Source organism: Miniopterus natalensis, chromosome 6, assembly GCF_054644295.1.
Source record: "Miniopterus natalensis isolate mMinNat1 chromosome 6, mMinNat1.hap1, whole genome shotgun sequence".
In the NCBI taxonomy this organism is placed as follows: Eukaryota; Metazoa; Chordata; class Mammalia; order Chiroptera; family Miniopteridae; genus Miniopterus; species Miniopterus natalensis.
Window position 1 is genome coordinate 17,493,984 of NC_142086.1, and position 25,911 is coordinate 17,519,894.

General features: G+C 36.4%; 1 protein-coding gene across 1 annotated transcript in view; it reads right to left on the reverse strand.

Moving 5' to 3' along the window:
• Positions 1-25,911, reverse strand: part of GBE1 (1,4-alpha-glucan branching enzyme 1) — a 258,457-nt gene that overhangs the window by 193,271 nt on the left and 39,275 nt on the right. The window contains exon 2 of the mRNA XM_087818102.1: positions 16,855-17,024. Within this exon, the coding sequence (XP_087674228.1) occupies positions 16,855-17,024 (170 nt within the window). The remainder of the gene's footprint in view (positions 1-16,854; positions 17,025-25,911) is intronic.

Sequence of the window (25,911 nt, forward strand, 5' to 3'; positions counted from 1 at the left end):
ACAGAGTTTATTTTGATTTAATATGTACAATTAATGTGAGATGCTTTTGTGCTAGTCAGTATAACCTCGACATAAAAAAAAGTTTTAATTCCCAGGATGTATAAAGCTATAAAGCACTTATGGTAATATCACTACTCATCTAAGCAGGTTTGGAGAGAAAATAAGCCAGTAAAAAATAAAGCCTCTCTTCTGACTTGGTAACCCTTTGAAAAAGGGACCAGGGACAAGCTGACTGACAGGAGCCACTGATCACAGACTGGAGCTGCAGCAACTGGTATTTATCCTGTCCCCATCTCTATACTCCTCTGGCTTTTCTCAAGCAGAGGAACCAGCAAGGCCCCGAGCAAAGTCCAAACCTCAGCATCTGCTCAGAACAAGGGACCCCCATCTCCTGGAACTAGGAAATGCAGTTCCACGGCTGGGGGCGTGGTCAAGATTATTAGTTAACTACATGTCCTTCTGTACTCAACTTGCTTTTTTAATGCCTTGAGCTAAAAGTACACAATTAGATAAAACCATGAATATGGAGCATTCTGATTTCCTCTAATTAACCTAAAACCAATTATACAATAGTAGAGTTTACAAATTTGGCCAACACTTGCCACAAAATATATTCTCATTTATGTTTGTTATGCTACTTGGACAATTTAATTCTTCACATGCTTTAACTTTTAGAAAAAGTACTATCCACTGGACTCTATTATAAATGAGAAACCAACTCATCAGGTGATAACACTAAAACACCAGGAAATATCATTTATAATGAGTAAGGAGTTGTGTTGATGGGATGTTAGGAGAGCTGAGAAGGCAGATCCCCCCTATTGTTCTCAGTTTTTAGTTTGGTTTGAATACTAAAACTAAAAGTAAACCATACTTTGATCCAATATACTAAGTTTCAAAATCCTTTCAGAAACTTTCTTTATATGTTCACTGTAATAGCATAATTACAATGTACCCTTTTAAGGCTAAACTTTATAACAAATCCCTATTAAAGGCAAATCCTGAATACAAGTTAAATATAAACTAAGTATAAATTTAAGATTTTAAACCAATTTCTAACTTAAAGAAAGGTTAAAGCAATCTACTTTTAATTAAATATATCTATAGCAACTTAATTCCAAATCTTAAGGTTCTGCAACCCAATTTCTCATGATAAGAATATTACTGAAACTCATCTGCATTGAATGACAATCTTCCATTCCTCTCAGCTCTCCGAATCCATTATCTGTCTCCGGGGAATGAATGCTTTGCTATGACTGATGATAGTAAGATATATAGGACAAATGATGCATTTTTTCATTTAAAAGACTAAAAAGGAAACTCACTTTAGTTTCCTTTCTGCCTAGTTTCATTAAAATCTAAATACAGCTATTCTAAGATATTTTCCTAGCTCAGTTCAGTTTGACAAAAAATGCCTCATGTATCCTTCAAATCAATGATAGATTCTCTGGAAATATACCTCAAAATTTTCATTTTAACACTTCTGATTTAAAAAGAAACACAAAATATAAGCAAAATTAACAAGCAATCAAAAAATCTTTAAAAAGTATCAAGAAATATTATATTGTTTATATAATTTCAACATTAACAGAGTAAGCCCCTTATTTTAAGACTGCATTCTATAACTCTAGAGGGAGAGGGCAAGAAACTGTGATTTTACTTGTCTAGAGTTTAAAAGTATTGGTAATCATACATGCATTGTTTAATAGTACTTTAGAGGGTTCTAAATTGTATTCTAAGAGTTGATTTTAGAAAATACTTGGGCAAATATCATCATATAATTATTTCCCAAAACACCATTATAAAATAGTATCTTTAATCATTTATTTTATCTGAAAAGTACACAGAAATGGCCATAAATACTTAGAATAACATCAAAATTTCAATTTAACCTTATGACTAGATGAGCTTAGGCAGATCACCTAAGCTTTTATGCCCTTAGAGATCACCCATTTCCCCTGCCAGAAGAGAAGGTTACTACCCCCGTTTTGCATCTCCGAATTTCCCTGACTTCATGCATCCCAAGATAGATAAAGCTAAGAATCACCTAAGGTAATATTACTACTCACCTGAGTAAGTCTTAGGAGAAAGTAAGCCACTAAAAGATAAAACCTCTCTTCTGACTTTGTAATCCTTAAAAAAAAAGATGAGTGACAAGTTGACTGAGAAGAGCGACAGGCCTGATCACAGACTGCAGCTGCAGCAACTGGTAGCAACCCTGTCCCCCATCTCTACTCTTCTGGCACTGTGTCTGGCACATAGAAGGTGCTCAATAAACATTGCTACCCAAGGGAAGGAAAGTAGGGAGGAATGAAGATGAAGTTGAATTTAAACTGCAGATCTTCTGCATGCTCTTTTAACTTAAAGAGCCGTAAGAGAGTTTTGAAACAAATCCGCTTTTTAAAAAAATCACCATATACCCACAAAACAGTATGTTTGGTGAGCTAAAACATTATTTGGGGGATATTTCAACATTAACAGAGTAAGCCCCTTATTTTGAGACTGTATTCTATAACTCTGGGGGAGGGAGCAAGAAAACTGTGATTTTACCTGCCCAGATTTAAAAGTATTGGGAATCATACATGCATTGTTTAGTGGCACTTTAGAACCCTCTGATAAGTTGCTACAAAGTTAACTGCTTGCTTTAAAGTGAATTAGGACATTTAGCACCCACTTGGATCACTGTTTCCTTCTGGCAGCGGCTGCCTTTTTCTCTAAACCACAGAGCCTGTAACTAGACCATCTTTTCAGGACTCCAGCTCTAACTACACTCCAGGAACCAATCATTCCCTCCTTTTTTATATCTATACTCAAAGGGGCCACAGCCTCCAGCTCTGGCATTCCCTAGCCTTCTGTAAGAGCCCCTCATTAAACTCTCTCCAGTGGAACCCCTGAGCGTGCTGCGTCCTGCTGCTCCCTCAGTAACACAGACGCTAAAATCCTGGGACACTCAGGAAAAACTCTTCAACAGACACAAGTCTGTAAATTACTGCCACTGAAGGTGACACCCTCATTCATTGGAGCCAAGCACGCTTACCGGTGAGCTGAGACAGCAAGAATAGCAGCCCAGGTTAAAAACAAAGAAAGTCCTATAAAGTGCCCAGAGTTGTGAATCTACGCACACATGGTTCATTCACCCTGCTCCTCATGGAGCTCTCTCGTCCCCTGTGTCCCCCTTATTGGGATAAACATGTTCGAACAGACACATATTTCCATCCAACGTCTAGATTACACCTGCCCAGTATATCTGTTTCATCAAGTGGCAAGTATATGAGATACATTTATCACAATAGAGACATAACTCACCTACATCTTCATGAGTAATATTTAAGTGCATGGTCATGGTTACAAAATGATAACTTTTTAAAAATATCTTCCAAAATCTTCCCTTATTATTTGTATAGAAACAATGTAAGCACTAAGTATTTAGTGGCTTCCATACATTATAGAAATATTGCTCATTATAGTCCTTCCATTAGAGTAACTACTGTCCATTATAGAGTCAAGTGGGAAACTAGGATACAGATACTTGGCCACAGCCCAGTGGCATGACCCTGTGCCTCTATTAGACTGCCAAGCTGCCACAACACAACACCAGAGGCTGGGACACTTAAACAGACATTTTCTCATAGTTCAAGAGGCTGGAAAGTCTAGGATCAAGGTGCCCGAAAATGCAGTTCCTGACTTGCAGACTGTCACCTTCTTACTGTATGCGAGAGAGAAAGGGGGAGGGGGAAAGGGTAAGGGAGAGGGGGAGAGGGAGGCAGAGGCCAAGGCAGAGCCCAGCATCCGGTCTTTCTTCTTCTTCCTTTAAGGACATTAATCCCATCATAGGTTCCCCACACTTCATCTAAACCTAATTACCTGCCACAGACCTCCCCTCCCAATAGCATCATACTGGGGGTTAGGGCTGCAACATATGAACCTGGGGGGAGGGGGGGAGGCACACAAACATTTAGTATTTAACAGCCACCTAAAGGTTACTCCAGGGTCATGTTTAAATTGGCTTTATTATTGCCTTCCACGGAGGACCTTGATGCATACCCTAAAATCTCCTAAGCTCCTAAATGCTTTCTCCATTCTGCCACCGTCCGCCCAGGGACACTCTTCCAGAGAACTTCCTCATGGGGTCTTCTCTACCTTCCTAATTGTTTGGTCCCATCCTAATCATCTGTTGCAGAACAGGACTATTTCTCTTTCCGCTCTGCTCTCTCCTGAGCTGGAGTCGCTAGTTGCTGTACCCCGGGTCTTCCTCTTTCTTGGTTTATTCCTTCATTTTGCTGGCATCTACACCTAACCTCTAAGAAAGAATGCGTTCAAGATAAACTTTCTGCATCCCTACATCTGAAAATGTCTCAACCTTGACTAGACACCTGAAAGAAAATTGGCCAGGGAGGAAGGATTTCCACCCCAGACACCTGCAGGAATTAAATTACTTCACTGTTCTCTGTCTTCCACTGTTATGAACCCATATGATTCTTTCCCAGGAGATATATGTTTTTCTTGCCTTCTAGAAGATTTTCCTAAATACAGAAAACACAGGTCACTGGTTGGAGCTGCACACTGCCTACTGTGTGCTAGGAAAAGAGAATATGGCTGTGACTCCCCCCGTGAGGATGGAGTGGGAGAGACGAAAAGGAAAGATGAATGACACTACAGCAGCCACTAGCATGTCCACGATACAAGTCTTCAGAAAAGAGGAAAATACATCATCAGCGTTAAGCTGCACTGTAGAGACTGGGGTGCAGGAAGCTTTTTAACTTACTCTGGAGTCTTCATTTTTCCAACACCCAGGTTGCTCTGCTTCAAGTAATGTACAGGCCACACACTGGGAAAAACTGCCTTAGACTTAAGAAAATATGATGACTATGAAACTGTTCTTCAGTAGAGGGAACACAGAAAGCCTTGTTTAAAGTAACACATAACTGATGCTATAAGGTAGGGAAAGAATATCTCACTACTGAGTCTTCTAGAATTTTCAATAAAGTAAAATTCTATAATATATATCTCTTTACTGTAAAAACACTTAAAATTCACAAAGCTGGTAAACCTAACAAATATATATATACTGAAAATACTTTAACAGGAGCAGAACCACTGGGGTGAACCATTCCAGGGGTGCTTTTAAAACACAATATGAAAGGTGTCCTGTGGGCTTACGTAACTCAGCAGACCTAAAACAAGGGAAATGGTACTCCAGCAATGAGAGGCCAGAGTAGAAACCACTCTATTTCAAATAGATGGACTTAATACAGGGAATTGGTTACATGGGTAATAGAAGAACTGAGAATTCAAATAGAAGACAATTAAGTAAGCCAGGAATTAGCAATAATAGGAATCGAGTAATACCCCTAAGGGAGACACAGCATTACTGGAACCTAGAAGCCAGGGTCCAACTAGCAGAAGCTGGAAACAAGGCAAGCCTTCTTGGGAGAAGCTGAGCTCACAGAGATAAAAGCGACAAGAACTACAAGACACACCTGTTATAGGCTAGGTGGTCAACCTCGCTTTAGACAGAATGGCATGCAAGAGAGTAGGGGAGAACTCCCTGGCGTCTCTCTCCCCCCAGCCTCAAGTCTTCCACTAGTGTCTCCCACTAACACAACTCAACAGAAGGACAGGCCAAGGGAGCTGGGGAGTATGGTGCAGAGCAGAAAAGGGTGGGTGAAAGGATCTTAGGGCAAATAAGCCAACGGCCAGCAAAGCGAAATACTTGAATTGTTAAGAACATCAATAACCAAGGCAACCCAAGAGGATTAAAAGTACATGTTCACATAAAATCTTCTATACAAATGTTCACAAGAGCATTTCCACAATAGGGAAAAAGTGAAAACAATACAAATGTCCACCCGCTGAGGAATGAATGAACAAAATGTGGTATATCTATGCAGTAAGATATTACTCAGTCATGAAAACGAGTGAAGAGATTTTTACATGCTACAAAATGAGTGAACCTTTCAAATATAAGTGAAAGAAGCTGCAAACAAAAGGCTACTGCATATTACATGATTCCACTTACATAAAATGTCTAGAATAGAGACATCTATGGAGACAGAAAATAGATTAGTGGTTGCCAAGGACCGGAGGGAGGGGAGAACTGGGACTAACTGCTAATAGGTATGAGGTTTCTCTTTGGAGTTATGGAAATGTTCTGGAATTAGACAGGGGTATTGGTTGCACAATATAGTAAATATCTAAAAGACACTGACAAGTGCCCAGCCGGCGGGGCTCAGTCATTGAGTGTCGACCTATGAACCAGGAGGTCAGGGTTCGATTCCCGGTCAGGGCACATGCCCGGGTTGCGGGCTCGATTCCCCCCGCAGGGGGCGTGCAGGAGGCAGTCGATCAATGGCTCTCATCATTGATGTTTCTATCTCTCTCTCCCTTTCCCTTCCTCTCTCTGAAATCAATAAAAACATATTTAAAAAAACAAACAAACCCAAAAAAAGAACACTGGCAAGTATATTTATATTATAGAAATTATATCTCAACTTTTTCAGTGTTAAAATAAAAAATAAAGGAAATAAATAACTATGACGTGGGAGTATATGATAAGCCTTCAAGACTCAAGTCCAAAGCCATTTAGTATCCATGGTTCCCGGGCAGGGACACTGCACACTGGCATCACTACTGAAAGTCACTGATACTTGCTCAGAAAATGTGGTATTTCTTTCAGGTTCCTATTCTCTAAACAATACATTTGAGGTACTGCTACCACTGATTGACAAGCAGCTAAGATGGCCATGTCATTTTTCCAGGAACTTATCATAAGAGATAGGTGTCTGGCAGTCAAAATTAATATTAATATCTTCACAGTTTCACATAATTGTCAAGCAACAACAAAGCGAAATTGTCCTTTTTAAAAAAATCTATTCAAGCTTAAATATACCTCTGAATTTTTCTAGTAACAAAAGAGATGGACAGGGATTGGAAATGTAAAGAATACAAGCAGGTAATGGGGGAAACAAGGAAAAGATGTGAGGAAAGAGCTACAGATTCAAAGCCTGACAATAAACCCAATAAACCAGACAAAGCTTCAGGACTAATCAATGAGTTCCTGCTGACCGGACTGTTAGGAGAAGTGAAACAGTGTTATACAATTTTGAAAAATGTACTACATCTCTGTAACCTCCACAATGCAAAAATAATACTCAATTATGTTTTCTGTGGCATAAAAAAGAAAATATCAACAAATTCAATTGGAGTTGCTCTAAACGTCAATCATAAGTGACAGTTTCTTAGACTAACACAATTTGAACTTAAAATGAATACTTTAGTTATGATCAAGAGACAGAGAATGTCGATATAGGTTATAATCAGTCACACTTGGGACTAGATGTGACTATCATAAAATAGAACATTTCTCTAAGAAAACACCTAACTTGATAAGACAATAAAATGAAGAATGTACCGTCTTTGTGTAAGTAAACTGTGAGCTTAATAAAGTCACTTTAATGAATAAAATTATAAACATTTTGAAAGACAACTGCTGAAGAACAACCATAAACAAAATAACTTTACAGACATTAACTACAAGTGAAACACCAAAACTGAAACCTTGTAAAAGGTATTATCCAAACAGCATAAATTTTTAAACAGGATATTTATGAAAAAGTAACATAAGGCTAGAAAATTATTATTTATGTCACAGGGTTCAAAAATCTACTTTCTAGCATTAAGGTCTCTCACAGCAATCTCCTAAAATCCCAGGAGGTAAGAATGCTTCCCTATAAAAATAATCCCATTATGCATTATAACAAAGCTCTCTGACCCAGCACAATGGGGGCCAGAAGCTGGTACATATATTGAAAATATTGGTTAAAGCAGACAATAAATATAAAGTGTATATATATACATACATATATATACATTTAAAAAAAGGTAAAATTTTTGTTTTAACTTAAAACACAAATATAAATATTCACCCATCTTCTGATTTAAGGTTAAAACAATTTCTTGTGTTTAGTTCTCCTGATTAAGATTTATCATCTTTCTGTATGAACCTACACCTACAAAGCAACATTTATCATTTCCTTTGAATTAAAATAAAATTAAAGTTAAAAGGTACATGCAAAGTAACCTTCATGTGAAATTCTTAGATTTATATCATTTTTTGTAGTTCACTTGTACATACTTAATTCAAAACAAGTTTTCCAACTTGTCTATACTGAGATTTTCCCAATACTTAATAATTTTCTTTGCTGTCCCACTCATAGTTTATCACTTTATATAATACTGTTTTATGAAACTACAATGAAGAGAATTGGCATTCAGGGGATGGTAGGAGGGAGGAAACTGTGTATACGGTGTGTGCTCAGAATTGCACGCGAGCTCAGTCTCCTGTGGGAAGCTGTCAGTATCCTTTACAGGGAGCCTGTAAAGCAGAAGTAAATTCTATAAGTCTAGTAAGTAGAAGTGGGTTAAGTAAACTTCCTCCGCACATCCACTCCACTGAAAAATGGAAAATCCATCAATGAAACAGATCAAAGAGGTGAGAGGATCAACATCAGGTTGGAAAGCGAGAGAAAGTCCTGACAGCTTTCTACAAAACAACTGCTGGCCGGTTAGTTACTTTAAGTTGGCATACAGCAGAGTCCATTTGTCAGCATGGGTGCTGGTTTGGGTAACAGTCCTAAAGCTTTCTACATCTACCTTGTAGTTGGCACCCCTTTGCCAAAATAAACAATATCAAAAATCACCAACTACCCCAGACATTTGCTTTCTAGAAACATCACAGTCACCAATAAGCCAAACTGAAGGGAAGTCACATAACAAAAACGCACTCAGCTGACCCACAGGGGGCTGAAAACATCTACCTGACAGAAGACTCCAAGTTCCACCTAAATCCAGAGGTCAGGGGAGATCCTTCTCAACAGTCTAACTAGGAAGCACTACGCGACCTAAACTACTCCCCTCTGCTCCCACAAAGAAAAGGCTATATAAGATATCTGGAATATCAAACAATCTGGAAAGTTTACACATTAGATCATAAAGATGTGTTATTTGCCACAAGGGTCCTTCATATTATTATTCCCGGGTTTTCATGAGCCTCCATAAAGGGGGATTCTGCCTCCATAGCCCACTGACATTAGGCTTGGCCACATCACCTGGTTAATGCAATGAAAGTGCAAATCACACCTGCCACTTCTAAGCTGAAGCTCTTAAAGCCACGTAAACCTGCCATTGCTGTTTCTCCCCATCACAGGATCTGCTTGTCAGGCAGGGGCTGCTCCACCAGCCTTGAGCCTGGAAAGAACCTGACACTGGGGACAGAGCCACAGCTGACAAGGTAGCCAACATGAGCATGAAAGGAGCTTTCATTGTTTTAAGCCAATGAACTGCTGGAGTCTTCTGTAGCGTGCCCTACCACAGTGAAAGCTGACTAACAGACACCGCAGATTTAGCTGCAGGAAGAGACTACGAAGGAGGTTGCCCTTCAGCCCACAAAGGACTTCAAAACCAATAAATAATAATCACTAACTTTCCAATCTTTGATAAACCAATACTCATGTAAACTATAATAAAATGAGTTGTTTAAATAATCAAAATAAAACAAGACTTTCAAAATTTAAGCCCGAATTTTTACATTATCATTCAACAAAAATAAAATGACTCTGTCAAACTGTTATTAACGTTTTTAAATGCTTATTTCAGACTAGATATCATTGCAAACCAATTACAGTGCACAGAACCATGCTGGTCCACAGAGCACACTTGATAGCACTACCTCAGAGCATGTGGGATTAAGAAAAATGAAGGCTTTTGTGATGAGGTAAACTTCTTCCAGTTGTATAACTGGAAACTAAATTATGAACAAATTTCATCAGAGCAAAGATAAAATTCTCCTTGGTATCTTATCTAGTCTACAAAACTATCTCTGGTTACTTCTTTCTATAAGGTATAAAATTCAGGGTGTTCCTTCCCTCCCCCCTTTTTAAAATCTATCAATAACAGACATTTAGGTTATTTGAAATGTGCCTAGCTCCCAGACTTGGTAATTTTAAATGAAATGTTTTCAGTTACAGTGAAATAGGAACCCAATTATTTCACATCGACATAAGTAGTTTACTGCCTTTCTCTCTACTTATTCTCATCTAGCTACTGGAAAGCAGCTAGTTTTCGGAAATTATTTAGCAACCTGCAATAAACATGATTTAGTTCTAAAACTCCAAATATATTTTAAATCGCATTTAATTTTCTAAAGAATGATTCTTTGCTGTACTATGAAGTTTTAGAAATTCATCTTGAATATTTAATGTACTTACTGACTTGCCCAGAAATACATTTTGGGGGTATGGTTTCAAAGTTGATGAATGTCACTATATATACACTGTCCAGAGTTGCTGCTGCAGCAGGTAGCTGCTTAAGAAGCTAGTTGTTTTTTTTTTTATAAATGACTAAACAGAAAAGAAATGATTGTTTCATATTCTCTCAACTGAAGAAAAATCTGACTAATATATTTAAAGTAAAGTTGCTTTCCAAGTTTTAACAATGTGTATGGCAAAAGCCAGATCCACCTCAGTTTGGGCTTTTCAGAGACAAAATCATTTGACTTTTGAAAGCTCAACTGCCTTTTAAAATTAATAGTAATTTTTAAAATAAGAAATAAAAAGACCTCTGCAAAGATAAAGTGTGCGTGTGGTTCCCCCCTACCACCAAGTTTGTCAATTAACATTTCTGTAGCAGTGAATTGTCACATCCACAATCTACTTAGTATCTAGAGCAGCCCAGTTCCGCAGGTAAGGTCACATATTTCCCCACTGAGCCAGATGAAGACCACGTTTAGAGAACTCAACTAAGGTTTCAAACTCTAAAGCCCTTCTTTTTTTTATATATCAGTTCACGTAGTTTCATTCTCGAAGATCATACATATTTGGCTGCTCTAAAAAGCTGTACCTAAAATATCTTCAGGCCAGTTTGGGGAAAAAAATACACCACAACAAAATATATCTACCTACCAGCAATATTATTTTGAGTAAGCCCCAAGAGTAAAGTGCAGCTAATTTCTAAAATGACTAGAAGAGGGGAAAGACATCACAACAATATAATAAAGTATTTTCATTACAGGAATAATTTTCCATAACACAAAATTAAAGTCTAAACATTCTTTAGTTTTAATTTCTTCTAAAAAATTATCACAAATAAATAGCTAATTATTTAGATAAAAACTAAGAAAATTTCCTTTTCCAGTTAAATGTAAGCAACAGTCAATTTATCTATTGGCAGAGAGAAGTTTTTGTTGCTGGTGCTGGAAGATATGTTTTATGTTATTTTGGGGGGTTGAGTAAGAGGTAAGTACAAAAGCAATGTTTTAAATTATATACACACTGCCATGATAAAAAATATAAATAAAATTATGTTACTTTTTAAATCTCTGCCAACAAGTAAAGGAGCAATAGGTTTTCAGGTGATATTTCAAGTACATATACCTATGTTGCTTACTGTTACATTAAATGACAAAGCAAGAAACAGAATTCTTAAAAATATCAGTGTTATACAGATTAATTCTACAGAATCTTTTAAGTTTACTGCTGTTAAATTTATCAGCTGATAAAGGAGGGCATATGAATATAGCCGAACACTTTTTAAAACATTTTATGTCATTAGCAAAACCACTAAGAAAAACATCTTAATCCTCATTTGCATTTTCTAATAAAAATGTCATTTATAAGCAAATTAACATGCATTTTCTTTTCCTTTGGCTTAGAACAAATTTATACATTATAAGACTTAACAATAAAATTACCTAGCACATTTCTGATCATGAGAAAAATTTCAGCAAAGAAAAATTATTTTCTTATTTCTCAACTTAGGGAAGATAAACAAAAGAACTTCATATAAATAAAGGATAAACAAAGTACAGAATCCCTTAATTGTGGTGTAAAAAAAAAGGCATGGCGCCCTGGCCAGGTGGCTCAGGTGGTTGGAGTGTCTTCCCATGCACCAAAATTGCAGGTTCGATTCCCAGTCGGGGCACATAGAGGAGGCAACCAATAGATGTTCCCCTCGTGTCAGTGTTTCTCTCTCTCTCCTTTCCCCTCTCTCTAAAAATTCAATTAAAAAACAACAACAAACATATCCTCAGGTGAGGATAAAAATAAAAGGCATGGTTAGTTCACTTATAAAAGGGTATATTTTTAGCTGTTTTCATTATCATCAAAGTTCTGTTCTACATGGTCATTAAATTACTATTCAGGTGTATATATATGTATATATATATACATCTATGTATATTACTATTTTAACAGTTTTATTGAGATATAATTTATAAAGTCTACCTGTTTAAAGTATAAATTCAAGGTTTTTAATGTTTACAGAGTTGTGTAACCATAACCACATTTTTTCCCCCCACTGACCCCTTCCACTCAGCTCCTGCGCCCTCCCCAGGCCTTCACCACACTAGTGTCTGTGTCCAGGGGTTATGCATTTAGGCATGTAAGTTCTTTGGTTAATCTCTTCCTGCCCTCCCCCTTCCCTCTGAGATTTGTCAGCCTATTGCATGCTTCTACGTCTCTGGATTTATTTTGTTCGTCAGGCTATTTTATTCATTAGATTCCACAAATAAGTGAGATCATGTGATACTTGTCTTTCGCTGCCTGGCTTATTTCACTCAGCATAATATTCTCCAGGTCCATCCATACTGTCCCAAAGGGTACAAGATCCTTCTTCTTTACAGCCGCATAGTATCCCATGGTGTACATGTCCCACAGCTTTTTTATCCACTCATTTACGGATGGGCACTTGGGCTGTTTCCAGGTCTTAGCTATTGTAAACTGCTGCTATGAACATTGGGGTGCATATATTCTTTCTGATGAATGTTTCAGGATTCTTAGGATATATTCCTAGAAGTGGGATCACTGGGTCAAATGGCAGTTCCATTTTTAATTTTTTAAGGAAATTTCATACTGTTTTCCACAGTGGCTGCCCCAGTCTGCACTCCCACCAGCAGTGTACTAGGGTGCCCTTTTTTCTACACCCTGGCCAGCACCTGTCATTTGTTAATTTGCTGATGGAGCCATTCTGGCAGGTTTGAGGTGATGCCTTTTAACTTTCACCTCTCTGATGATTAGTGCCTTTGAGCATTTTTTCATACGTCTCTTGGCCATCTGTATGTCCTCTTTGGAGAAGTGTCTATTTAGGTCCTTTGCCCATTTTTTAATTGCTGCTGCCATCTTGGAATCCCCAAAGTATATATTTTTTTCAAAAGAAATATTCATTTAAATGCATTATTAACCCAAAATTTTGGTTCCACTCTCAATTTTCAAGGTTTTTTTCATAATGTCAAAGCTTTTAGTGAGATAAAGTTGAGATCCCATGTATAAAGAAATCCTGAAACCCTGTTATTTTGAGCAGAAAAAGATCTATCCCTTCATCTAGGGTGACATTAATAAAATGTCACCCTAGACATTGGGGTGACATTAATAAAATTTTACAGAAAATAAACATTTAAAATTTCCCAGCATACTGCTTGTTCTTAACTATTTTCTATCACAATTTCATTTATCTTAGTCTTTCTAATCTCTCCAATAAAAATAAAGGACCACTGATTAAACCAAGGTTTACTGAAAATAACTGACTGAATGCTGTCTCAAGGATATGGAGAGATTTTAAATTATGTGATACACCTTCGCAAAGGGTAGGGATTTTAAAAATTAAGTTAAATTGAAAACAAAAAAAGTTAAAAGAGGACGTTTTTACATTAAAATAAGAAATAGGTAATTTTCACTTTTCTCTTTACAAAACAGCATTTAAATTATTCTTTTAATATTTAAGCATTAAATCATAAATGCAACTTTGTTGCAGATTACTGCTGTTTTATTTTTTTAATTCAATTTATTGGGGTGACATTAATAAAATTTTACAGATTTCAGTATACAATTCTACAACACACCATCTGTATACTGTACTGTGTGTTTACCACCTCAAGTCAAGTCTTCTTCCATCACCATTTATCCCCCCTTTACCTTCTTCTACCTCCTCGAACCCCCCCTTCCCTCTGGCAAATCACCATACCAGATTCATGAAAAATTAGTCTTTATTTTTTTCTTTGCTTAATCCCTTCACTCTTCTCACCCAGCTATCATTCTGTTCTCTGTTTCCATGAGTTTGTCTCCAGTTTATTAGTTTATCTTTCATTAGATTCTACATATAAGTGAAATCATATAGTACTTGTCTTTCTCTGACTGGCTTATTTCACATAATACTCTCCAGGTCCATGCTTGATGTCACAAAAGGTAAGATTTCCTTCCTTTTTACAGCTGAGTGGTATTCCATTATGTAAATACATGGCAGCTCTTTTATCTATGCACCTACTGATGGGCACTGGGCTGCCTCCAAATCTTGGCTATCATAAATATCGCTGCAATGAACACAGGGCTAAATACAATTTTGAAATGCAATTATCCAAATGTACATATGGCCCAACTAAACTTACTAGCCACAACTTTTAATACATGAGTATTAACCATTATGATAACAAATTTAGTTTTCATATAGTTCCTTTCTCATATTTTTATATTTCTAAAACCTACTTAGTGGGTTTAAACATAAATATAAAAGAGGGAGTACCTAGTAAAGTACTAAATTATAACTAAGGCTCTTATAGTAGTTTTGGTATCTTTATGTAAAAATTTAACTTGAACATTCTCAATCAATACTTCACAATCTTATAAATAATCATAAAAATAATTAAATAGAATGTCAAAATGTGCCGTAACTATAGGCTGATGTCTAAATTGTCTATTAACAAAAAATGAGTAATCAAGGCAGTTGCATAAAGAAGACAGAGAAATAACCATGTTTGCATATAAGGAAAAATATTAATATCAATTTTAATAATAATTTAAAAGAGAAGTCTCCGATTCTCTAAATGTATTTAATAATTTTCACCAGGCCAAGCTAATCTGAATGAGCAGATCACATGATCTTTCTCAACCAACTTTTCAGTAACTCTCAAGAAACACAGGGAGCTGAAATTATCTAATTTGGGGAACTGCACAGAGAATTATTTTAAGTCCTTAGACCTGCGCTTTCCCATAAGTGAGCACTTGAAATGAAGTTAGTACAACTAAGAAACTAAATTTTTAATTTTATTTATTTTATTAAATTTAAATTTTAAAACTATGTCTCAAATTAGTGACTAAAAGTTTTCATCGTTTGCAAAAACTTAGATATGCACTTTTGAACTGAAAATCTTATTGCATCTAAATATAGATCAAAAATTTTCAATGAAAAAATACCAGATTTATAAGATATAGTACAAAAGAGTGAAAATATTGCTGGCAAATTTTATATTGATTACATGTTAAAATATTTTGATATACTGGGTCAAATAAAATGTATCATTATTAAAATTCATTAAATTATCCTTTTACTTTTTTAACACAGCTACTAAAATTTTTGAATTATGTAAGTAGCTTACATTGTATTTTAATTGGGCAGCTCTGCCTTGGACAATGTATACATTATAAAATCAAAACCTTTTTAAAGTTAGGTTCCTTAGGGTATATTTACATGCAGTAAAACTCACTCTTTTACATGTACAGTTCTATAAATGATGACAGATGTATACAGTCAGATAACCAAAGCCACAATCAGGACATAATACATTTTTAAAATAATGCTTTTATTGATTTTAGAGAGAGAGAAAGGGAGCGTGGGGGAGAGAGAAAGAAACATCAGTGTGAGAGAGAAACATCTGATCAGTTACCTCCTGCACATACCCTGACTGGAAATCGAACCCGAAACCTGGGTCTGTGCCCTGACTGGGAATCAAACCGGCAACCTTTTGGTGCATGGGACAATGCTCAGCCAACTGAGCCATACTGGCCAGGGCAGGACATAATACATTTTCATCACCCCAAAAATTCCCTTATGCTCCTCTATAATCAATCCATACCTCCTACCTGCAAACCGTGACCACTCTGCTTTCTGTCCCTATGGTTTTGCTGTTTTCACATAATGTCAGATAAATGGAATAAAACAGCATGTAGGCATTTGAGTCTGGTACAATCAAATTTTAAATACTACATCACTCTATGGTACTAAAGGATTTTTACTATACTGATATTTCCTTTCCTTGTATTATAAACATTTTGACAAGGCCTATTTTTCCAGTTATTCCACTTTCAAAACTGAATTTTCTTCATTGTCACTATTATAATAACGTATTTATACTTCTAGAATAAAACTAAGCAGATTGCATTATGGTTATTTATATACAGGTCAGTCCTCCCACTAGATGGTAAGCCAGAAACCTAACCTCTAGAACTACTATGCTTTCCAACCGGTTAACTGTCTATAGTGAAATTAACAGAGCAGAGAGCAAAAAGGAGAAGTATTTACTATTATGAAAAAGGAGAAGCAAAAATAAATTAAGTGATGAAAAAGTTTCCCCCCTAGATTAGATATCTACTTTTATTGAGGTTTCTAAAAAAGATATTAGACTATACAGGATCCAAGAACTACAATGCCAGCTAACCAGGTACAAATGCCAGTTGAGATTTAACTTACACCAATATTTTCACCCAGACTGTTATTGGTTTTTTTCAGAGCTTGCTAACAAAGTCGAGTAAATTTGGCGTAGTCTGCCTCACACTATTCTTCTCATAAATGCTTTCATTTCTTGTACATGATTTTACAGAACATAAAGTTTTTCAGGAACACATAACACGTGATAGCAAAACACCTGTACCACACGCAGATAAAGACTTCAAGTCTGTCGCTCTATCTGAAAAGTGGGACTTTTGTAATCACTTATGTTCATATCACCAAGTACATGAAATATAGTGAGTCTATGTTTCAAATAGGTTAATAAAATATGAACACTGTCTTTAATGCTTTCACAATACTTACTGAAGTCTCCAGTAAGAAAAACCCCTTCTGCTCCAGGAGCCCATTCCTTGCAGTATAAACCACCATCAGCGTGTCTGTGGATCCCGAACGATTCATAACCTCTGGAAAACTTATCGATGCCACCTTCGTTCTCTCCAATGCTGTCCAAAGTCTGGTTAAACCGCTTATACCTTTGAAAAGTGCAAAAGAAGCAAGTTACAAAATTAAAGTCTCTTCTTGTAATTAAGCAGCTGCTTTACTCTCATTCAAAAGAAGGGGAGGGGGGGAAGATATCATTAAAGAGAACTAATGTGAATAATTTCACTTATTAGTAAAGGATACCTGGTAGGTAAAATCATTCTTATCTCAAATAAATATTAACTAATTCCTCTAACGTTTCTTACAATTCCAAGCATTCTGGTGTAAGAGAGGAAATATAATAGTTATTTTATTCCATGATATTTAAAATCAGCATTATATCAATTTCTATGTCAAGATAGTATAATGAAGGATCGTCCTATATCTTTCTCCTCTAACCCCTAATAAAATGAAAGAAAAATAGTCAAAACCCAGCCAGGAAGATAAAATTACCCTACAGCAGGCTTTGGCACACTTTCCCTATTAAGGGGCAGATAGTAAATGTTCTTGGCTTTCCCAGCCATATGGTGGTCTCCATCCCGACCCAGCTGTGTCTCAGAAGCCTGTACGTGGCCAAAGGCAATATGTAAATGAATAGGTGTGGCTGTGTTCCAATAACACTTTATTTAAAAAACCAGGTGGCAGGGCCAAATTTGGCCAGTGGGCTGCAGTTTGCCTAGCCCTGCCTTTAGCAACTAAGCATGAAAAGAACATAGATCATGTCAAACTATGAAGGCTAGAAGCATGTCCATATTCAGAACTGGTAAAAAACAAACAAACAAACAAACAAATAAAACTACTGCTGTTTTCACTAATACCCCCAAACCTGGGAAGAAGCAACCTGAGACAAAACTTGTAAAATTATGTGGCAGGTGCTCCCTGTCAGAATCGAAGGCTCCAGAACTACCCAATGAGTTGAGCAATGCCAGTAAGCTTCTCCCCGAACTTCCCCACACCCTGCTGGGTGAGCAATGAAAGCCCTAGAAAGCTGGCATTAGGGCACACATAGGGAACATATAAAATGTGAGAGGCTAACAAAGAACACCTCCACTGAGCTGTTGACTAAAAGAAACTTCCACAAATCTTTCACATTCTACTTCACCTTATTTACAATGAATTCACTAAAAAAGATGGGAGATTATATGACAAAACAACAGAATGAGAAGTAAAATTGGACTACAGACCTAAGAAAACAAAAAAAGGAACAAAACCTATCACTGGGAAATAAATGAATTAGAATTGACAAAGAATAAAACACACATATAGCAAAAATATCAAGTTACTAAGTGAAAAAATTGAAAACTGCTATAACTTAATGAAGAAGAAAAAGGCAAAGAAACTGAATATATTAAAGGGAAGCTAAGAGAAATGCTGAAGTTGACCAAAAAAAATATCCAAATAAGGATAACTGGTGAATGTTAAGAACAAAACTAAATAAAACGGACATAGAAGATATAAAACTAAAAAAATGTTTGCTTAAGAATTAAATCTGCATTATTAAGAAGAGAGCATCTTGTTACAAAATAATTTAAAAAACAAACACACAAACAGGCATGTGCAACACGTCCCAGTTTAAGCTACTGAAATTCAAAGAATAAAAAAATAATTCCATAGACAACCAGGTATAAAAGAGTGAGGAGAGGGGTGTTTTTTGTTGTTTGTTTGTTTGTTTGCAAAGGAACATTACATTAAATACCAAAAACCCACACAATTCTGAGAAGTAAAAATAGTAATCTAAAGATACTAATAGTAATCTAAAGATAAGTTCCTACTCAAACCAAAGGAATTATTTAAATATTGTCAAATTTAAAATAATTTTAAGTCTATGGCAATTAAGAGATTAAAAATACACACATAGAGAAATGAACAGTCATTGCAGCAAAGTGACTGATCCCCGAATCTTTAAATATAGAACCATGCTATATTCACAACTGTGTAAATGTAATAACAGAATAAAAAAGAAACTCAATTAACAAACTAAAAATTTTATTATTAGAAAATAAAAATAAAAAACAGATGAGTGAAAGGAAGATGGGATAAAGTACGAGAGTGGTCAGGCCCTTATTTTATGAGTCACTGAACATGAAAGGCAGGGCAACAGGTCATTAGCCTGACTACTAAGATCAGAGTTATAGGATGAGTAGTCCACTGAGGTGGCATGTGGACAGACATGATGGGGGACGTCTAGTGAGGTGGGCTAAGGCCATCAAGCAGACATGCTTCCCTTGAGGAAACGGGGAATCTATCTGAGAAGAGTAAGTCCATTGTCACAGTGCCCAGCCATCTCTGTGACTGTTGGTAAGCCTGCCCTCAGAGCACAGGGTAGCACTCCACACCCTGGGTAGTCCCCGGGCGACAGGGTACCCACCCTACTATACCACAAGACAGCCCAAGACAGCCCAGAGATTTGCAGGGAGCCTCTAACTCTCAGCTTGTTACATATCTGTCTCTCCGTAGATTGGGAACCAATCCACACTGTTTAGAGAGACCCCTTTTGGGGGTACATACCAACTGGGAAAAATTTGACCTTGAGTCCCTCAAGCTTTTGCAGCATGGCCTGGTCCCAATATAAAGTGGGCAATGGAGAGGCGGGCGTGGCCAGTTAATGGCACCATTAATTTTAACACTCTCTTACAGCTAGACCTATTCTGCTGCTCCTAAGGGAAATGGACAGAGGCTCCATATACCCAAGCCTTCATGGCTTTCAGAGGAGACCCAAGCTATGTACTACCAAGCATGTAATGCCAAATCTCATAATTATTCAAGAACCAAAAATATTTCAGGCTTTTCTATGAGCTCTCCCTAATTTAAACATTGGCAACTGTTTCAAATGACTTAAAGTACTGAATTGGACCAAAAAACTTGATCCACCAACCTAATGAAATACTTAGTGGGCAAACTCTCCCATACTCTCTTAAGTCCTATAAGAAAATGGTTACTGTTTGTTTTTTTTACCTCCTACAGATATCAGTTGTAACTCTTGGTGCATAGAAACTCTAATCTGTGTTGAATACACAAGTAATAATATTCAAAAATAATAGAACAGTAAGAAACAATCAAGAAAATTAATTTGGGCTTAAGGTAAAAAAAAAAAAAATACATATATACATATATATCACCGTAATACAAAGAAAATTACTGATTAAAGAAAGATATAAACTTTGGGAAGTTAACTAAATGTGGTAATAATTGTACTGTCAATGTGGGTTTAATATCTTAACACCTTTTTTTTTAGGTTTAAGGTTTAAATTTTTAAAATACTCATTTTAAATAAGTTTCTAAAGATATGTACAAATGTCCCATTTACGACCCAACACAAACAGGATTATAGCATTATATTACTTTAACTAAATATCTTGACTTCCCTCAAGGTCAGCCCTGTAGCTTCTGATACAGAAATACACATTCCACTTTGAAATCACTGTGGCTCGAAAAAGAAAGTGCCTGAGGATACAGCAAGCTCATCATGCCTGTGCCCTCTGCTACTACAGTCGTCTCTTTTAATATTTTGCTATGAATTTATAGGATATTTTAAAACTAGGTCAAATTCTTGGTAACTAAGAACATAAAATGAAGTTAGTATAACAACTAGCATTTTGTACAGATATAAAATGTTATAAATATTACTGGATTTTATCTCTATATTGATGCTTTTAATCCTCTTTTTATAAAGAAAGGAACAGAGGGACAGATAAATATGTAAGTCGTCCAAGGTCAAGAATGTGACGAGCAATAAAGATTTAGCATCACTCACAAAACGCATACTTTCAGAAACTCAAAAGACAAAATTTCAAATGAAAAGTCACATTTTCCTTTTAAAGAAAGACCTTTAAGTTTCCTCACAAGGCTATTCATCTTATAATTTAAGAGAATCAGCTTGGTCTCTAGAAATAAACAGCGGAGGTTCACATCCTAACTCTGTAACATAATGTGTGTGACCTTGAACAAGTCGTTGATCCATGTTCCTTAATTTCTTCCCCTGTGAAGTGGGGAAACCCTCAGGTTCTGAGGAATCCGTGAAATCACACGGGGAGCCATTCCCACGGTAGCCAGCAGGGGCTCAGCTCTTAATGCTGCAGTATCGTTTTCAATTTATCCATTTTTTTGTTTATAATACTTACTTAGATATTAAAGACAGGTTAATGATTAGCAAACAATGAGGGTTTTTTCCCCTCAAATTGCAAAAGTGTTTGAGAATCCTTATCATTGTTTTCCTGTTATGAAAACCTACAAATATAGGCATTCTAATACATAACAACACTAGGTGCTCCATATTGACTTAGATGATGGATTATGGAAAGTGTGGAACAAAATTAAGTCGATCGGATTGGCCGTAACAAAACAAAAAAACTACTTTCGGGAAGTAGCAAGAGAAAAGTGTGGAATAAAATGAAACCGGCAAAAATCTCCACCCTCCTGGAAGGCGGTTCACACTGCTCCCCTCCTGAAGCTCTAATGTCAGGCAGGGCTGTGAGCACAGGGGTATGTCTGGGGAGGCGGATCGGACCTTATCTGGAAACGCCCAGGGTGCAGAATTCTTCCTCAAGCGCTTCTGAGTGGGCCTGAAACCCAAGGAATCCACGGGGGAAATTTTTTCCTTGTGGGCTTAATTTTCGAGATTTAATGTTGGCATCTGCTTCCTAGGGGGGACTTGGGATGGAGGCAAGAAAAAGCTCAGAAGTAAAAGCTCTATGGGAATTTTTAATAGCTAAAAGAAGGGGTCTAAGATTAAAGTAGAGGGGAAATAAATAAAAAACTGGGGAGAGAAAAAATAGCTTTGTAAATAGGCCTTTAAAAAGACTTGAAGGTGACTGGCAGAAGCTTTCTTCTTTAAGCAAAAATCATCCAGAATATACAAAGTTATCTATATATTAAGGCTGTCACCTGAAGATTAGGCACTTGAGCCTTTAAGTGAGTAGTCTATGTCCTTCAATCAGGGATAAGTATACAACAACAACAAAACACAACATAGTTAATACAGGATAAAAATATGATTGTGTTAATAATTCATTTACATAAAACAAGATCCTTTCCTTAAGAAGTTCATCAGTCCAAAGAAAGACTGTTCAACTCATGAGAGGACAGGGTTGGGATAGGCGAGTGCTGGAGACTGAGCCAGGCAGGAGCAGGAGCGCAGGAGAGGGGATGAGAGAAGCCTTTCGGGGAGCTGGCACTGCACTGTATCTTGAAGGATGACTAGTGTATTCTGACAGCTGAAAAAACAGAGAAAGGCAAGGCATGTGCAAAAGTTAGGTGGTTCTTGTTGACACGACAACTAGCTATGTTTATCCAGAGCAGGAGGGTGGGTGGGAAGCCAGTGGCCGATCAGGAAAGAAAGGATGATTTTCAGCTAGATAATAAATTAAATAAAAAATAAAGACAGAGGAGATAACCGACGTGATCAGAGACAGCTTTTAAAGGGAGCAGATTAAGGGGTGAATTTTAGTAGGCACAGTCTATAGATTAAGGAAGTCTTTATTAAAAAGACCGAATATTAAATGCGCAAAGATTGGTGGGCTTCTTTGTTAAACAGATAATCAATGAAAGTAATTTAAAAGTTGAGATCATAGTAAATGTGGTTTCTTATTTTTGAATGCTGTTCAAAATGTTTATTTTGAATGTTTATTTTTAAATGTTTAAATGTCATTAGTGAACAAATAAATGTATAAATTTTGAAAATTCCATTTAAAATCTCAGTGCCATTTCCCATCTCTATCCAATTTAGCATACACTCTTGACTTCATCTATTAGGAAACAATAAATGGGACAATTTAAGTGAAGGCAATGAACAAGCAGTGATGAATTCCATCCATTTGTTCCATAAGTATTACTGAGCATCTACCATACATCCAGTGGTATACTAGTCACTGTGAACATAGACATTATGAGTCCATGCCTTCAAAACATTCTTTGTTATGTGTGGGAGATAGCAGAGCCAAAAGCAGAGAGGGGAAAGCATTATATAAGACATTGATAAGGCTCATAATCAGAAACCAGAGTGGCTAGAAGGTAAATTACACAAAGACATGAAAAAATATCTGTTCTGCATACTGATGTGCCCAAGCACCTAAAATACTGGCAGATAGATATTTAGTGAGAACCTATTACTTGCCAGATTGTGGCTAAGTAATGGTGATACAATGGTAAGATTTAGGTTTAAGATTAGCATTATTATGCCTCAATTTGAATCCCAATCCTACTTCTTACCGGCTGTAACTAAGACTAAATTTTCTAATTTGAAATGACAATAACCAAGGAATCTAGTGCATAAAGTTGTTTTAATAATCAAATAATATACCTAAAATGCATAGCACAAGCCTTTCACATGAAATGATGAATAAACACACTTTGAGGAAACTAAATGTCTTCAATATGATTGCTGGATTTGAGAACAGAAAAATCATTAACTTCTTAAAATGTAAGAAAGATACAATCCACTCTATACTGGGCTCCAATTCACTTAGTCCCACCGACCCTCCAGGCTTTGTGCACTCATCTGACTAAACCTATGGAGGTTGCGGCTTGCAAGCAGGTGCAGGACAAGGCCAGATCCTGCAATATGGATGCGTGGAGGAATAAAAGCCCCATTGGACAAACTCTGACCAATACAAGATAGAAAACTAGGAGTCCTCAGGTCAATTCCTCACCCTTCCTCTTTGCAGGCCCAGTGTGACCAACCAACCAGCTTTGCAAGAAAGTATATTACTGTACATAAGAAACTGATTCATCGACTTGGGTGCTATATCAACATCAAACATATGGGACCACAAAAGTGAATAGCAAGCCAGGGGGTGTGATGTGATAACCCACTCAAGACACCAGCTGTTGCCAGGAGCCAAAAAAATATGTCTCAGCAGTCAGTGCTATTTAAGATGAATGCAAATGATTCTGTAGTTTAGCTCCACTCCGGAGAACTGATAAAAAGTAAGTGAAAGACAATTCCCAACATCTCATTTCTACTCAAACCGACAGCAATGCAAGTCTGTGGTTTTTAATCAAGCAGTTTTTCTCACTATTTATAACCCTGACCAATGCCTATGGGTTCACATGAGATTTGGGACTAGATGTTAATTAAATGAGTTGTTTCATGTGTGGACTTAGTCTAAGACTAATTGGTATAAACCACCTACTATGTGCCAAGCATGATAACATTAGAAAGGACAGATTTTAGAAGTAAAGGTTGGGTTGTACTGCTAGGACCATCAGCAAACTGACCTTAGATTTTTCACTAAATGCTCTCAGAGTTTCAGCTTCCGCATTTATAAAACAAAAAGATAAGACCATTGATGTGGCTACTGTGCTTATATAAACAACTAACCCATCAAAAGGAAATTATTTTTGAGGGATGTCTCATCTTTCCTTTTTTTTTTTAAACAAGAAATTAACAGATTTCCAAGTCGAAAGAGAAAACAAAACTTTGAAAAAAGCTGAAATAATTCTATCATGCTAATTATAGTACAATAAAATCAAAATATTAATTCAATTACGAGCAAACATTAAGTGTGTTACTAATGTTAACCTTTCTAAAAACTCTTGCTCATTTTGTACCATCTCTAAAATACAATCAAATATAGCCAATCTGATAAATATATCGTCATATCATACCTAAGAATAAATAGTTGATCTCCTGTTTTCTGATGTTATAGAATAAAAGCTATTTAAATAATAGTTTTTATCTTACTTGGACTGAAGTTAAATGCAATTTGTCTACTCTGAGTTTCACATTAATAAGATATATGTAGAAATTATAATTATGTAGAAATCATCAAATCTTTCTTTTTGGGGAGGGGAAAAATGATGTCAATTCAAAAATATTAAAAGTTAACTTTCAAAAGTTAGAGTAACTGTCCTGAAAGTAAATAATAGCTGTTACTTATTAAATGTTCTTTTCCTAATTCTGGTACTGGGCCATAGAGGTAAGAAGGTTGCAGGAGATTATTGCTGAGATCCTTCCAGGTCTAAATCCTATAAAACCAAAAACATGAAGTTTTTATTCAATTAATAAAAATAAAAAACCAGAAATATTCCACTTAGTGGTGTTACTTAGAAAAACTTATTCAACTCCCTATTTAATTTTAATAATAAAATGTTTGTTTCTAGAATTCTACATTTAGGATAATGAAAATGACATTTAATGACACAATTTAAGGAACCTACTATATAGTCATTAATATAAACATATTTTTATTTCTTAACAGATTAATTAATTAGAATATGTTAACAAAATGTGGCTAGAAATTAATTTTAATCACTCTGTCTTGTCTCTTGGTTGCAAACAAATTAATAATATATTGCCCTTGCAATTTACCAAGGTATGATTAATGGTCAATATTAAAATTTCTGGGGTCTTCTGGCAATGTGAAAACCTGACTGCCTAAGTAGAAAAAAAAATCATCTGAAAGTAATAAATCAGAATTACTGAAGGTAAGTCCTGTGAGATGGCCCATCTGGTTAGGCCTGCAAGTGTCAAGGATTGTCCCAAGCACTTTAAGCAGCCGGCCTCTTTATCAGCCACTCTCTTTTCAGTCACGCTCCTGTTCTCATCTCTGCTACATGCTCTGCTGATTACCCTGGAAAAGGGCAATGCTGTAACTGTTCAACTGACCTTTCAGTTTATTTTCTCTTGTGTAATATGAAACATGAGCTAACACAGTCTTAGTCTACTGATTTCCAGGAAGAAATCTAACTTAATGTTTCAACAGCTCTTGGCTCAAATAACACTCTGTTCTGTGGTCATGTTTCTCTTTTTGGAAAAATTACATGGCAAAGACCAGAGGTTTGGGCTAGAGAGAGGGGGGCTTTGGGTCTACCTTCATGTAGACCACAGTCTGCACAATAGCTCTGCCCCTGAATGTATGGTCAACTAGCCCGCTGAGCAGTAAGCCAATCTTTTAAACCAACACCAGAATCTTGTTCTTAATGTGACTCACTTATCAATAA